This window comes from Conger conger, chromosome 17 (genome assembly GCF_963514075.1).
Source record: "Conger conger chromosome 17, fConCon1.1, whole genome shotgun sequence".
Lineage (NCBI taxonomy): Eukaryota > Metazoa > Chordata > Actinopteri > Anguilliformes > Congridae > Conger > Conger conger.
The window spans coordinates 23,171,836-23,186,614 of NC_083776.1; the positions used below are offsets into that span (position 1 = coordinate 23,171,836).

Here is a 14,779-nt window from a genome sequence, read left to right on the forward strand (position 1 = left end):
CAGTGACTTAAAGTAATTGGCATTATTGGAAGTTATTCATGAAAACCGGAAAGGAGGGAGGTACCGTTCCACTTACAAGAATGTATTTGATATTTTCCCAAAATAATTACAAGGTTAACAATATCTGAAATACTTGCATCCAAGTTGTCTTTAAAATATATTACATCGAAGTAATTAAATTAATGTATATTATCTATTTTCAAAGACAGTCAATTTTGGACACCAGACCAAAATAATTTAGTGTATGGACAATTGAAAAATAGGTGGTCAATAGTTTCAGAAGAACAGAAGATACAAGGATCCACTTAAATTTAAACCTTTTGTGTAGAAAATCTCTAACAGGATCTGCTGTGAAGTCTAATTGTTGCAAGCTTCACAGAGCTAAATGGTTATGGCAGCAGCTACTCCCACTGTCAACACAAAACCGGAAGCGACGCAATCGGGAACCCCGCAAAGTTTTGCTTCCGCTTTTTTTCTCGACTGCCTTGGCTATTGTTAAAATGCACTGAGTTCGTTATTTTAATTCCTATTAAATCAGTCAGGTAATTATTTATTGTAAGACGTACTAAATCATTGGGACGTAGAGAGCTCCGCTATAAATAGACCTATCAAATTATATAGATCGCAAATGCTGATGACGGCTAATTCTTTCGGTTTCTGTGACACTAGCGAACATGCATTTTGAAATGTATTGTAGCTAGCCAACAACACTCAAATACTATTATTTCTATTTCCGATTATCCACTGTAGAAACTAATTGCTCGAACATGGATGTCCGTATATCACTATCGGTCTCGCTGCTGCGAGATCAGCTGGGAACCGTAATCGAGCAAGCGGTGACTAACGCGGTGGAGACTGTGTTAGGAGAGATGCTTAAAGTTGTAGGCTGCAAATTCGATGAGTTCAGCAAGGAAATGACAGCGAAAGAAAAGGAGAATGAGAGTATCAAAAAAATGCTGGAAATATCACGATGCCAGATGAAAACCATGCGGAAGTATCTGAGTGCTGTCAGTGCCAAGGATGAGCGACCAGTTCCTGTGAACCAAAAGTATGGCAAACAGACTTTGTGTCAATACAGGGGAGAGTTACAGTTCCCAAATCAAAATTGGACAAGGAAAGCGGGCGACGGAAACTTTACCCCCAATGAGAGAGCTGAAAGACTTCTCAATGACAACCAAATTGCATCTTTGTCTGAAGGTTTGCCTCGAACTATACAGCTACGCGACGGAACAGCCATTAAGGACCAAGTAATTGCCGTCAAAGAGAGCCAGGACACGCATAGCTCTGCCCCAAACTTGCATCCGAAAGATTATATTCACATCAAAGGTAGGTCAGACTTCAGAATCGTTTAAATTCTGTATTGCCATTCATCACATTTTTTAAATTATAATACATTATATCTAAACGACCTGCTTTTCCAGTACCATACCGTATAATTGTCTGTGGAAACATCAATGAAGGGATTACTAAATTGATGGAGAGATGTGAATCGCTTTCATGCTCTCGTTCTTTCCCTCCCAGAAGAGCACAGGGACCCTCTGGAGAGGCCTGGTGGGTGTCACAGTAGGGAGGGGTTCTGTGAGACAGAGCCTTCCCAAGGGGGGTCCACAGAGGTCCTTGATTTTGACCCCTCTCTTCACAAACTAGACAACATTGCTGTGACAACCATGGGAGCATCCCCACAAGCAAAAGAGGAGGAGGCAGAGATGCAACTGATCTGCATAAAGGAGGAACCTCCTGAGCTGGAGATCCACACACTGAGCCCCCAGCCCCCGGACCGTCTCAGCGACCCCTGCCCTGACCAGGGAGGCGGACAGGACAGGGCTGGGCCAACAGACTGTCTGATGGGGACAGCCCTCCCCACCATGAGCTCCCCCACATGTGAGTAGCAGCCCACCGCTCATAAGCTCCTGTGCCATGTTAGTGCCAGTGCTGTTGGTCATAGTATCAGCGCTTGTGTCTATTCACTGCAGTGTTGTTGGTCATAGTATAAGTGTGGTCCAATTTCCATCTGTGTCAACTGTGCTGTTGGTCGTCGCATCAGTGCCTGTGTCTATTAACCCTTTCAGTCCCAAGAGTGCCAAATGGCACTCAACCTTATACCAAGCCCCTATGATATTTTTTGAGCCCCTATTAAAATAAAATTCTAAATTCTCAAGTTTTCTCAACCAAAGAGAAAACCTTGGTATTTGGGTGGAGCCACTTCATACTGGGCTTGGGAGTGAAAGGGGTAACTGCAGCGCTCTTAGTGTTACAGTGCTGGCGGTGTCTCACGCTGGCGTTTGATGGCAGCAGGCTGGGACGGCCAGGCGCGGCGCGGCGGGATCAGGCCGCAGGGCGAGCTGCAGACGCTGAGGCAGCAGCGGGCGGAGCTGCAGAGGCGCAGTCAGCTGCGTAGGCGGGAGCGGGAGAGGAGCCTGCCGCAGGCCCTGCAGGTCGCCATGGAGAGGGAGCGGCGGGAGAAGACGCGCATCCGGGTGGCGCGCTGGCGCGCGAAGCGCAAGATGCAGGCCGCCGGCCTGATGACATCACAGCCCACACAGCTGGACTACGGGCTGGCGCAGAGCGTGCAGATGCACGCCAACGACGCGCTACGCTGTCGCCAGCAGTACGGCAGCCTTATGTACGGCAGCGCTCAATACGAGAACGGCGCCCTCTACCCTCCGCTGCACATAGGACAAGAGCTAACGGACGCGCTAGTGCAATCTGAAGTGACAGTGGTGCAGCAGGGCATTCTGGGGTCGGACTCTGAACTCTTCCAGCAGAGCGAGTTTGAAGCCTGAGAATTTCAGGTTTCTGTGGCAACGGACATTCCAACTGCTGCAAGACAAGATATATTGAGTTTGTTAAAGAATAATGCACAAAGAAAGGATTATTCATTAATATGAGGGCTTGGACCGAGGGGAACAGCTCAGCACCTGGGAAGATCATTTTCCACTTTAGAGAAATGAACAGCGTACAGCTGTGGCTCTGATATGTCAGTGATGTCTAAAACTAACCACGTGCTTAATAAATAATTCCTCTAAATCAGCTCCACTAAAGGTACATTCAAACCCTTTTAAATACTGCAAATATTTCCTAAGTACGAAAACTAGGGTTTTTTCCTGTCTACCGGCCTCATTGTTTAGTTTTTTTTCTTTTGTTTTTTCTTGTTTACTTCAGCCAACTTTTTAAATACCGTTTAAATGCTCACAGCATTATTAACAGCGAGTGCACTTACTTACATGAGCGCTCCGTACTACTCAGGGATCTGAATTTGTTTATTAAATTATTCTGTGGTTATAGAATTAAGACCCTGTCAAATGTCAAAATGTTAATTTGTGATTTGTGAATAGGGGTGGATACATGCCTCCACGTGGGTGTTTTATGTGACCGCCAATTAATTAATGGCAAAATTCATATTTAATGCATAAATAAAAACTTGTCATGTCTCAATGTTCTGCTTGGAAATAAGGCTGAAAAAAGCAGCTCTGACTGCAGGCATTTCACCTTCTCACTGTACTCTGGTTATGATCAGGTCATTGGAACTGAGGTCTGAACTGTCACTCCTCTCAAACCTCTTTGGTAAATAAAGTGTTACAGGAGCATTGTGGGAAGGGCACCTTTCTAGATTATACATAAAGCACGGCAGTCATTCAAAATAAGATTCATGAAATAGAATCTGGCAATTAATCTCATGAAAATAAAATCTATTTAATCCAATTACTTTCATCTGGTTAAATAAATGATGAACAAAAATAAAACCAGAGATCATAATGCTTCCACAGGGATGAGTTTTAAAATTGCACTGACTTTTAAAAAACTGAGTATTAAAAGTATTTTCCAGATAGCACACATGGAAGGCAGCATTTAGGGAAGCTCATCCTGATAAAACACTGGGCTGACCCTTTCACAGTAAAATAGCCTTACAGATACAATTGTGAATCCCCAGGGAAAGAATTTAGCTCTTAACCCTCAAGTTGTCTTCATATGCCTGCACCTAGAGTCCAAAGGGTCAGAAATGAGCCACCTCGTCCAGGCCCCTGTGATGAAACCTCTTCCTCGAGTTTTAAACCATAAACCAAAGGTTTTTGATAATAGAAACAGCATGTCAACTCATCAGTAAATTGGTCAATAACTGTTTTAAAACTTCACAATCCAGAGACTATTTATCCAGTCTACACTACTCATTTTTACCCAAACCGATTTTGTTTTTGCCGTAATAGAGATGTGGTGCTGAACTTTGATTATGACTTTTGATTTCATGAAAAGAAAAAGACTTCTAATAATCTTTGAACCCTGATAGAATACTTTTATAAGAAATATAAAAAAATGTGTGGGCAATGTTCATTTTTCTAATGGTACGGTGATTCCAGGAAAATCCATCCAATTCCAGACTGAAAAATATTATTATTATTATTATTTATTTATTTATTTATTTTGGCAGGGTTTCACTGCAGTTAAACAGTTATTTTTTACCCTGAAGACAACAAGAGGGTTAAAAGGGGCTCAGTAATATCTGTAATTCATAACAAAAAAATTAGAGGCCAATGTTAAAGCAATGCAAAAAAAAACTTTTTAATAAGTTAGATTTATTATTGCCCAAATTGGTTGGATCTTGGTTCAATGTGCACAAATAAAAGTCCACAAGAACAATTTCTAAACCAATTTCACCTATAAATCTATCATTAATCACCATAAAACAAACCTCTTGGGTTTCTCAGCAAAGTGCTGATGAATGCTTTATGTCCACAGTATCTTTCTGAGCATGCTGGGGCCTGGATGCTAGCAAATCTGTATAAATAATAAACTTGTTTTTAAGTAACACTTTAAAATAAGGCTACATGAATTGGCATTAACTAATGTAGCTGTTAACCAAGAACTGAGAAGTTCATCTGTACAGCTATGTTCATGCATTTGCACATTATTAAGTCATGTTAACAACAGTAGTTATTTCATTCCAATATGAATTGACATTAAGTTAATATTTATTCATGGTAATTTATCATATGGCTTACTATTGTATAAATATTAATGCAACTCATACATTAGTTAGTAGTTAAATACATTAACAAATGAAAAGTTAATATTGTGCTTAATTAATGCATTTGTAAATCAGTTAATTCACGTTAATTACATTAGTTACCAACATTAGTTAATGCCAATTCATGTACCTTATTGTAAAGTGTGACCAAACAGTTTACAGAACGGGTCATAAAAACTTCAGTACATTTAAATTATACAGAGCAGTCCTTAAGTATTTGGACAGCAGTGTAGTTTGTGTTCTGTGGTCTTGCACTCAGCACATTGGATTTGAAATGAAACCAAGAATAAGATTATAGTGCAGACTGTGACCATTAATTAACATCCATTTCGGGTGATCAGTGTAGGAATTGCATCCCTTTTTATACAAAAGTTTAGGGGACCAAAAGTAATTCTCAGCTTTCGATTGCCTTTGGAGTCGATTATCATGAGGACATCAGCATGAGGACCAGAGTTGTGCTAATGAAAGTCAAGGAAGCTGTTATGAGAAATAAGAAAAAGAAAGTCAGACATCAATCAAACAATAGACTGAAACCAACTGGAATCATTGGGATCATTGTCTTGCTGTGGGATGAAACACCGTCCAATGAGTTTGCGGGCATTCGATTGAACTTTAGCTGATAAGAGGATTCTCTACACTTCAGAATTAATTCGGGCATTGCCATCAGCAGTTACATTATCAATTAAGTCAAGTGAGCCAGCACCTTTGGTAGCCATACATGCCCAAACTAAAACCCCACTGTGTTTCACAGAGGAGGCGGGTTGCTTTGTGGAGGCTAAAAGGAACTGTTCAAAAACCAGTTTGCCATTTCCATCACTCTGATACTCTTTTTCCAGAACTCTGCAGGCTCTTATCATGGCTCATACTTAACCATGCCATCCTGTTTTTGCAGCTAACTAGTGGTTTGCATCTTGCAATGTAGTCTCTGTTCATCAAGTCTTCTGCGCGGAGAGAAGTCACTGACACACCGACAGGTTTTTGGGGGGATTTCCTTAATTATAGCAATATCTCTTCAGTCATCAACTGTACAGGTCTTCCCCTGGCCTACCAGCCCCTTTGCAATGACTGAGCTCACCAGTGCTTTCTTCCTGATGAGGTTACAAACACTTACATTTTGGTCAGCCTATTTTTCGGCCCATGTCTGTGAAGGGATTGAATACACCAGACAGATCAAACAGCTGCGAAGCCAACAGTCCAATTACTTATAGTGCACATTCTTGGTTTCATTTCAAATCCAATGTGCTAGAGTATAGAGCCAAAAGAACAGACATTGTACCACCGTCCAAATACTTGGATGGACTGCACTGCATACCTACACATACATATACACACACACACACACACACACACACAAACAATTATGGTCTGTTACCATACTACTAACAGATTTAAACCAGAACTAAAACCTAAAAACTATCCAAACCAGTTCAACTCAAACGAACCCACTGCCTGAAAATGAAAATGTCCCGCCCCCTCAGCGAGCAGCAGCCAGATCCAGTTACACACTAACCATCAGAGATATTTACACCCAATCACTACAGACAAATGAACAGTAACCCACTGCAACTGGTCAAGAGCCCTAATGTTTTGATGCTGGGTATCTACTGCCAGTGTAGAAAGAGCAGCGAGCAGAGCTAGGACTCCTGCAGCTGCCCACTGGGTGGGTCTGTGGGCGTGGCCTCGTCCCTTTCCTGTCCCGCAGACACCAGACCGAGCTCCTCCTCGGTCTGTTCCAGTTCACTTTGGTCTAGAAGCACAAACTCCTCTTCCTCCTCCTCGTCCTCCTCCTCCTCCTCCTCCTCCTCGGCTGCGCTGGTGGTCTGGTCCACAGGGTCCGTTTCAGCAGGCATGGTGTCCTGGGCCTCGGCCTCCGGTGGGCCGGCGAGGCGGGTCAGGGCGGACAGTGTGTTCTGCACCACGGTGGAGATGGCGGAGCTCACGATCTCCTGGCTCAGGGCCTCCAGCGACAGGCTCTGTCCCTCAGCAGCCCCCTGCTCTGCCCCCGTGGAGCCCCGCCGGTTCCCGTTGAAGTGCGTGTTCACAAAGTGCAGGGGGGGGGGCAGGTGGAGGCAGGGGAGCGGACGCTCCTCCCCAGTGTCTGAGGACCCCAGGGGCCGTGCAGGGCGGGGCTGAGGGTGGCGCTTGGTCAGGGGGCACTCCTGCAGGTCTCGGGGGAAACCCTCCTCCGGGTCGCTGGTCCGACTCTGCTGGTCCACATCTGTACTGCCTAGAGAACAGAAGAGAGACTACTGCATAACTGCACTAAACAAGGTCCTCTCAGAATGGTAACCCTAGCACACTGTAGCCCGACAGTATTACCTATCCTGCCGACCTGTTCAGGTACAAGTTTAACTTAGTAACAGCTTGCCCAACGGCTGTGGAATGCTGAACACCCAGTCTGCCTTCTCAATGAGTCAGCTTCAGAGAAACCTTGTCATCTTTCCCCATAAATTCTTTAAAGCCTATAATTCATCAAATATCTGGAGCTCAATGCCAACATTTAAATAATTGTATTTATAAAGTAAATAAAATATAACAAAATAACATTTAATGTAGATGCCATACAAGCCTCAAGTGTTTTTTAGTGTTTTTTTTTGTTTTGTTTTTTTAAATAGTAGAAAATACCAGCCTGTTTTAAGTTCGTTTTTTGCTTGACACATGAAATTCCTTCTCCATTGGCAAATCTTAAAAGGACTAAAACTTTCACTTTGTGCTCGTTTAAACCTGTTTAAAACTTTTTTTTTGATCAGCCAACAAACACAGCAGGTGCGTGCGTCTGCAGTACCTTCAGAGACGTCGATCAGCTGGGGGGTGGTGGCCCTAGACACAGAGAAGCCCCCGCTTTCCAGGATAGAGGCCTCCTCGTCAGATAGCTCAGAGTCTGTGATGGCCATCGCCAGAGCGGTCGTCTTAACATCCACCTGAGACAGTAAGGGGCAGGAAGTGATCAGACCCACACTCCAGCTGCAAATCGCACACACCGGTAGCCCGCACACCCAAACACCTCAGTCTGCCCCGAGACGGAGCCCCAACTGAGCTCAGTACCTGTTCACCATTCACACTCAAGCAGTCACAGTCGTACATGATGTAACCAGAGAAACCCGGGACACTTCAGGATGGACAGACAAGCTGCAGTTAGCCCCGGTGCATGCTGGGAATGGCACTCACAGTAGGAGCGAAGCAGGAGAGCTCTTCTTCACTCTCGCTCTCCGTCTCTGCCATCGGCTCGTCGCCTCCCTCCGTCTCCTTCACCTCTACAAACATCCACAAGACAGAAGAAAATAAATACAGTGTGCGGCTCTGTTAATACTGTAGTTTCAGTATATTCAGCTCTACTACGCGGTGAATTGCAAATACAAACACCCAGGGTGTGCCGAGAATTGACATCCGCAAAGTATCTCAGGTTATGCAATCTCATTATACTTTTGTAGCCCCCCACACAGGAATAGAAGAAAAAAAACAACTCCACTCATAAGCAGAGCTCCTGATTCAGTGCTACACTGCAGTTTCAGTGCTGTGCCCCCATTTTATTCCTTGTTACCCATCTTTTTATTTTGTCTTGGCCAATTCCTGTATTCTACCCCACCTTGCATCTGTTATAAACAAAATAAAATAGTGGTGACAAAAAACACAGAACAGTGGTGTTTACATGTTACTGTGCACATGGGGCGGCCTGTAGAGTAATGGTTAAGGTAAATGACTGGGACACGCAAGGTCGGTGGTTCTAATCCTGCTTAGTCTAATCAACTGTACGTCGCTCTGGATAAGAGCGTCTGCCAAATGCCAATAATGTAACGTAATGTAACGTAATGGGTTTAGCCCAGTGGTCGGTAGCCTGGCATGCCCTTCAGTTCTCCAGGACCAGGTTTCCGACCGCGGGTTCATCAGTGCGCTACACTAAGGCCCTGTGCCTGTAGCACGTGACAGGAGAACCATCACTGCACACAGATCATGGGAGAGGCCACTCACTCCTCTTGTCGTGCTTGTGGTGCTGTGTGTCTCCCTTCATGCTGTAGTCAAGCTTCATCAGGATGGGCTCCAGTCCAGTGTACATCTTCTGGATCAGCTCATTGTACACCACCAGGGGCCACAGCAACACGCTCAGCACTGCGCACCGGCAGGTAAAATATCCACCAATCGGCCCAGCAAATACGACACAGAAAATCCACCAGTCAGCACAATATCCCCACCAATCAGCACTACACAGGGAAACCCCCAACAAACCACACTGCAGACGGCAGGTAATAAACATAAAATTGCATCATCCCCCTCTGAAGTGTACCACCATAAATTCAGACTGGGAAATTGGCTCGAAGTGCTGGCCAATGGGAGAGAGAAAGTATGGCCGATCCTCCCAATTCTTTTTTCATAATGCTCTTGTATCTGAAATTCTAGGGAGAACCTCAATATATTTTAGTAATTTCCTTCCATCCAATAGAGCAAGATTAGATCAATTATTCCTAATACATCAGCCTTTCATATTTTGAGTAAAATAAGGTGAAACAAAACTTAGTGCAAATATTTATCTCAACCACAACTAACTTCATCTTCTCTTTTGTGATTCAATTTGTGTTGTGTCACAACACTGAAAGCTACCAAAGGTTACCTGGAAAATTCCCTCCCTTTACAACTGGGGCTACAATTGATGTGCGGCTACAACTCTGTTAACATACTGTTGCACTCACATATTATGTAGGAGATCATGACTCCGGGTACATAGTGCCCCACCACAGCCAGGACCAGGCTCCCTGCACACATGAATCCACAGAACTGGGAACACACAGGAGGCACAGAGCTTACTCTACAACACACAGCAGGATGTCAAATGGAGAATGAGGCTGATTTACACTGACCGGATTTTAAATCATCTTTCCAAATGAACATTGGTTGCATCACTTAACTGTCACCAAAATAAATAGATGTTAAGTAAATGTTTAGGCAGCCATTAAACGGATAGCCTAAATAGGGATGGTTATGGTTATCCTCTACATCCATCAATGTTACATACATCCTCAAGGCTTCACAAAAGATGAAACAATCACAACATATTCTTTAAAAATAACCAAAAACAAAAGAAACACAATTTGAGCGAGAGTGTTTTGAGTAAAATGGAATATATAAAGTTATTTGCTGAGGAGGAAAGGAACATTTAAAGGAAAGTTCAATTTGCAAATGTTGACATCACCGTTTATACACTGTACATTTGATCATTTATCACAGAATAAACAGCTCGTCAGACAGCCTGGAAAATTTGGAAACGTGAAGCCAAAACTTAAGTGTCAACAGAGCTTATCTACTTTGAAAGAATGGTTTCACAAAAAAATGATACGTCAGCTTGAAAGAAAACATTAGACTCCAGCAAATAAGAGTAAAGTAGCCAACTTTAAACAGTTTCAAAAATACAAGCAGACTTTAAAAATGTACATAGAATTGTTAACAATGTTTCTAAAGACAGTTTTTGACCCTCCCACAAGAATACCAATAGCCTGGTGGACTTTACCTAGCTTCAATAGCGACACCCAACCCACCCCTTCCCTCAAACTCTCTTACCAGCCAGGTCTCCCCATAGTTTACACCCTTATTTACCACATTAAGGTACATTGTGGCCCCAACGTGGAGCATACAGGTGTCATCCCTCACCTTTCCGTGGTTCTGCCGTTTGTACTGGAGCGTCTCCTGCAGGTGGAGGCAGCAGGCGTGGTAGCTCTCTGCCAGGTGGTGGCTGAGCTCTGCGATGCTGAGGAGCCGAGGGTGAATGGCCCCGCTCTCCCTGCGTGCGAGATGCAGCTCTTTAGACAAGTGCTGCTACAACCAAAAATCCACACAAACACAAACCACTATAATAAACATGCCAAACAGATCCTACAATCAACCATCCACACAAACCACTCCAATAAACATGCCAAACAAATCCTACAACCAACAATCCACAAACACAAAACACTCCAATAAACATACCAAACAAATCCTACAACCAACAATCCATAAACACAAAACACTCCAATAAACATGCCAAACAGATCATACAACATACAACCAACAATCCACAAACACAAAACACTCCAATAAACATGCCAAACAGATCCTACAACCAACAATCCACACAAACACAAACCACTCCAATAAACATGCCAAACAAATCCTACAACCAACAATCCACACAAACACAAACCACTCCAATAAATATGCAAAACAAATCCTACAACCAGCGCTCCACATGAGAATCAATGCTGAACTTGTTAAAACCAAACATGACAAACGCCCATTGCAGCCAGTACTTTGTACATTAAAAACACCTATAACAACAAAGCACCACAGTAACCTATGCTCAAAATGTTAAAACACATGAGCAAATATTGCCCCCAAAAAATAAAAATACATGTCTAATGAAAATAAATTTTAAAAACATCAACAGCAGAGCTGTTGCCAAAGAGACTCACCTTTCAGCTAAGGAGACTTCAGGACGTGAGACTGCATTAACAGGCCAGGGTAGACGCACAGAAAGGCATAACAAAAGGGTATTGGAGAAAGTCAAGACCTCATGCCAAAACAGAATTTTCAGCATTAACATTTCATTATTTCATGAAGACAATACATCCTGGAAATGTGAATAATTTTGACAAGGTAAACAAACACACAAGACAAATAGCTAATGCCCCACCCCAATAATGTATTTAACGAAATAAGCAACAAAGTAGCTGGGTTCAATTCATCAAAGTTGTGGCCCACAGTTGAATACTGCGCATTAAGACTTGACGCCATTGGATTGCCGAGGCTGTTAAATTAATTAAAGGCATTAACAAAGTGAACTAGATGAGAGTCTTCTGGTTGAGTTAGTTTAGCAGGATGAAGGGGCATAAATGGAAATCGGCAAAGGATAAATGCAGGGTTAAGGGGCTTGCTCAAGGGCCCAACGGCTGTGTGGATCTTATTGTGGCTACACCGGGATTAGAACCACCGACCTTGCGTGTCCCAGTCATTTACCTTAACCACTATGCTACAGGCCGCCCCAGACATTAGAAAGTTTTTTTTCCCACACAGACAGTGTGGACTTGCTTGCCAGGACATGGAGTGGAGGTAGAAATGCTGGGGGTTTTCCGGACCAGACTTGATTTTAGGTAAACTAAGCTTGCAGTACAGTTTAGAGGTAGGAAAAGGCAAGCACTGCTGGGCTTGAATGGCCCGTTCTCATTATTATGTTATGTTAGGTTAAGTTATGAATACCTTGTCCTTAAAGTGGCTGTACGAGTGTTGATTTCATTGAAGATTATGTTGGACTGTTGTATACTCACCTGAAATGTGGGGTAACTTATGCTTCCATCTCTCCAACAGCAAGAGCCCAAGAAGAGACACGCTCAGGAGAAACAGGGGTCGCATGGTGGTGGACAATACTAACCTAAAATGCAAAAACCAAGCTCTGAGACTCAACTAATGGCACTAACGTTGCTTAAAAAAGGCTTTTGGCTAGCTAGATACCCAGCAGTATATTGCTCATCTTGCACAAATTCATCCAGTCCATTTTGCCATGACAGTTATCCAGAGGTGTGCTGTTCGACAGAAAAAGATGGCTAGTTTGCAATCAAAATCACGTCATGACTATGGCCACGTCCATTTACATTTACATTTTAGTCATTTGGCAGACGCTTTTAATCCAAAGCGACAAGTCAAAGCATCACATCCAGAACTAGCAAAATGACTAAGTAGCTTACTATTGCATGTGTAAATGGAGTACACTGGATGAGAAAGTTGTTTAAAAGCTTATCAAAATGTACTATTGATGATATAGGTATTTACAGGGTTTCGCCAAGTGTGAATGTGCCTGAAAATGATTCGACCCAAAGATGGCTCTGCTATTTCCCGTCTGTGGGACCTCCTGGAAAGTATAAATTACTTCCTGGAAAGTATGGATTACTTCCTGGAAAGTATGGATTACTTCCTGGAAAGTATGGATTACTTCCTGAAAAGTCTGCTCGGGAATACACGAATATGCATTATTAAATAAGTATTATAACAAGTACACTTCATTAAGAGAAAATGTTGTGTACTTAGCTTTCTCATCAAGGGTACTCACGGTCTGCATTCGGGAAGGAAGCGGTGTGTTTAGTACAGTAGATATTTTGAGGACACAGTAGTTAGCAGGCTGTCTCGGATACAGCTCCGTGAGGCACAGCACTAGCTACCTAGCGAACCGAAAGGACAGACAACCAACTATACTTTATGCACCTTAAGCACCTTGCTACTGCGCTGCCGGAAAAAATAGTCCCGAAAAACTGGGATATGCACCAAGTTAAAGCTATCAGATTTGTTTAGTAGAGTACATCACAACGTTGTCTGGTTGTCTTCTTACTACTAAACACATGTCTTCGCTTGCTACGCTGTGCTTTGGTGCCAGTTACTCTTCACTGTAATAATTTAGTACGGCGCTTCAAGAAAATGCTGCGACGGAAACAGCGATAGATTGTCTTTGTATGCACATCTGTCCAGAACGTAAACAAGTCGTAAGAACAAATTTTACGACAACGTTACCTAACCCTAGCTCATTTGTTTATAATGTTCGTAAGTTACATGTTACGTAAGACGCTAGTAAGTTAGCTAAGTCTATGACTATTGTATGTTATCGTCGATCCATTACAGAAGGGTAACGTTTGTTAGTCATAAAGGCAATTTTACCAGAACGTGGTATTCAGCATGAATGCAACGAAGATGCTGTAAAGCGGCCTCTCCCACACCAACAGCCTCTGTACCCACAGGATCACGGGCTCGTATTGCGACAGCCATTCCTGGAGATCGTCTCGCAGGCGTATTAGCTCGGGGTCCCCATCGCCGCCAGCACGCTCGTCTTCTTCTGGTGGCAAGAGAGCCTCTAGACGCAGAACAGAGGAGGAAGAGCAGGTCTGTTCCGCTCCCTCCCCACTCGCCATCTTCTCCCCACTGCTGTTATATTTTTAGGATCGCGGGGCGGTTCAACCACTGAACTTCATGGGTTCAGCACGGAGCGTACCATGGCGTGTACATACAGTTCTGTGTGTACACCTGCCTGACTTAAAAATAAAAAATTGTAGGAGTTCCACATCATTGGCTCTCGATGTCACGTGACTAAAGACAGAGAGGAAGAGGTGGGTCTTTGTTAAAGAGCATAGATAGAGCGTATCTGTGTTGATCGCATCGGTTAATCAGCTGACATCTGCTGGACGGCTGCGTACATTACAAGTGTGTCAGAGGACGGTCGTTTTTCCGTTATCGAAAATGTGTGAAACATCTCTCAGGCTCCTAATTATACTAATATATACTATACTATACTATATTAATCGATAATTACGTATTCAAATACGAAGAAAATGATGATGAACCAGACCTGCATTATGCTGGGAAAAAGTATGAAAGAACTTAAGCAAGTAACCTATTAGTAGTCTTTAATTTGATCATCTAAATGATCGTTTGCCATTTCTCAATAAAACCTCTCATATATATGTTTGAACTTAAGGAGAAAAGAGGCCAAGTGACACTAGCAGTACTAACAGTAACAACTACATAATTTGAATGTGCTATAATATCAAGGGCCAAGAGACACGAACAGTACTCTCATCCCTAGGCCTCTGGAAGGTGTGTTGGACACAGTGGTAGTAGTCGAGCTTGGCATAAATGAAGAGCATCTGATGCTTAATGAGCTGGGCTATGGCACAGAGGGAGGAAAGTATCTTAGCCTACTCTACTGATTGCATGAACAGAACCAGCCATTTCAAGGTTAAAACATCA

The 14,779-nt window shown here is 43.2% G+C and overlaps 2 protein-coding genes across 5 annotated transcripts; one reads left to right on the plus strand and one right to left on the minus strand.

The window, feature by feature from the left end:
- Nucleotides 1-140: 140 nt before the first annotated feature.
- Nucleotides 141-3,435, plus strand: LOC133116577 (uncharacterized). 4 transcript variants are annotated; one of them, XM_061226289.1, is made up of 3 exons: nucleotides 141-1,326; nucleotides 1,525-1,881; nucleotides 2,293-3,435. In XM_061226289.1, the coding sequence occupies exons 1-3, from the start codon at nucleotides 768-770 to the stop codon at nucleotides 2,781-2,783; spliced, it is 1,407 nt and encodes a 468-aa protein (XP_061082273.1). In that variant the 5' UTR covers nucleotides 141-767; the 3' UTR covers nucleotides 2,784-3,435. The 4 variants fall into 4 exon arrangements, with proteins under 4 accessions (XP_061082273.1, XP_061082274.1, XP_061082271.1 ...); XM_061226290.1 differs by having other exon boundaries at nucleotides 1,648-1,881; XM_061226287.1 differs by having other exon boundaries at nucleotides 143-1,326; nucleotides 1,522-1,881.
- Nucleotides 3,436-3,674: 239 nt separating this feature from the next.
- On the minus strand, nucleotides 3,675-14,078 carry LOC133116576 (reticulophagy regulator 2-like). The gene is made up of 9 exons (XM_061226286.1): nucleotides 13,694-14,078; nucleotides 12,316-12,419; nucleotides 11,464-11,494; nucleotides 10,664-10,793; nucleotides 9,709-9,793; nucleotides 8,993-9,130; nucleotides 8,192-8,277; nucleotides 7,809-7,944; nucleotides 3,675-7,250 (listed from the first exon to the last, which is right to left on the minus strand). The coding sequence occupies exons 1-9, from the start codon at nucleotides 13,942-13,944 to the stop codon at nucleotides 6,658-6,660; spliced, it is 1,554 nt and encodes a 517-aa protein (XP_061082270.1). The 5' UTR covers nucleotides 13,945-14,078; the 3' UTR covers nucleotides 3,675-6,657.
- Nucleotides 14,079-14,779: the final 701 nt, after the last annotated feature.

Coding starts and splice junctions, on each gene's coding strand:
- LOC133116577 (XM_061226287.1), top strand. CDS start 768: ATGGATGTCCGTATATCACTATCGGTCTCGCTGCTGCGAGATCAGCTG. Junction 1,327..1,521: donor AGATTATATTCACATCAAAG/GTAGGTCAGACT, acceptor TTTCCCTCCCAG/AAGAGCACAGGGACCCTCTG. Junction 1,882..2,292: donor CACCATGAGCTCCCCCACAT/GTGAGTAGCAGC, acceptor GTTTGATGGCAG/CAGGCTGGGACGGCCAGGCG.
- LOC133116576 (XM_061226286.1), bottom strand. CDS start 13,944: ATGGCGAGTGGGGAGGGAGCGGAACAGACCTGCTCTTCCTCCTCTGTT. Junction 11,495..12,315: donor TAAGTTACCCCACATTTCAG/GTGAGTATACAA, acceptor CTGTTAATGCAG/TCTCACGTCCTGAAGTCTCC. Junction 7,945..8,191: donor TCTCCTGCTTCGCTCCTACT/GTGAGTGCCATT, acceptor TTACTGTCTCAG/GTGGATGTTAAGACGACCGC.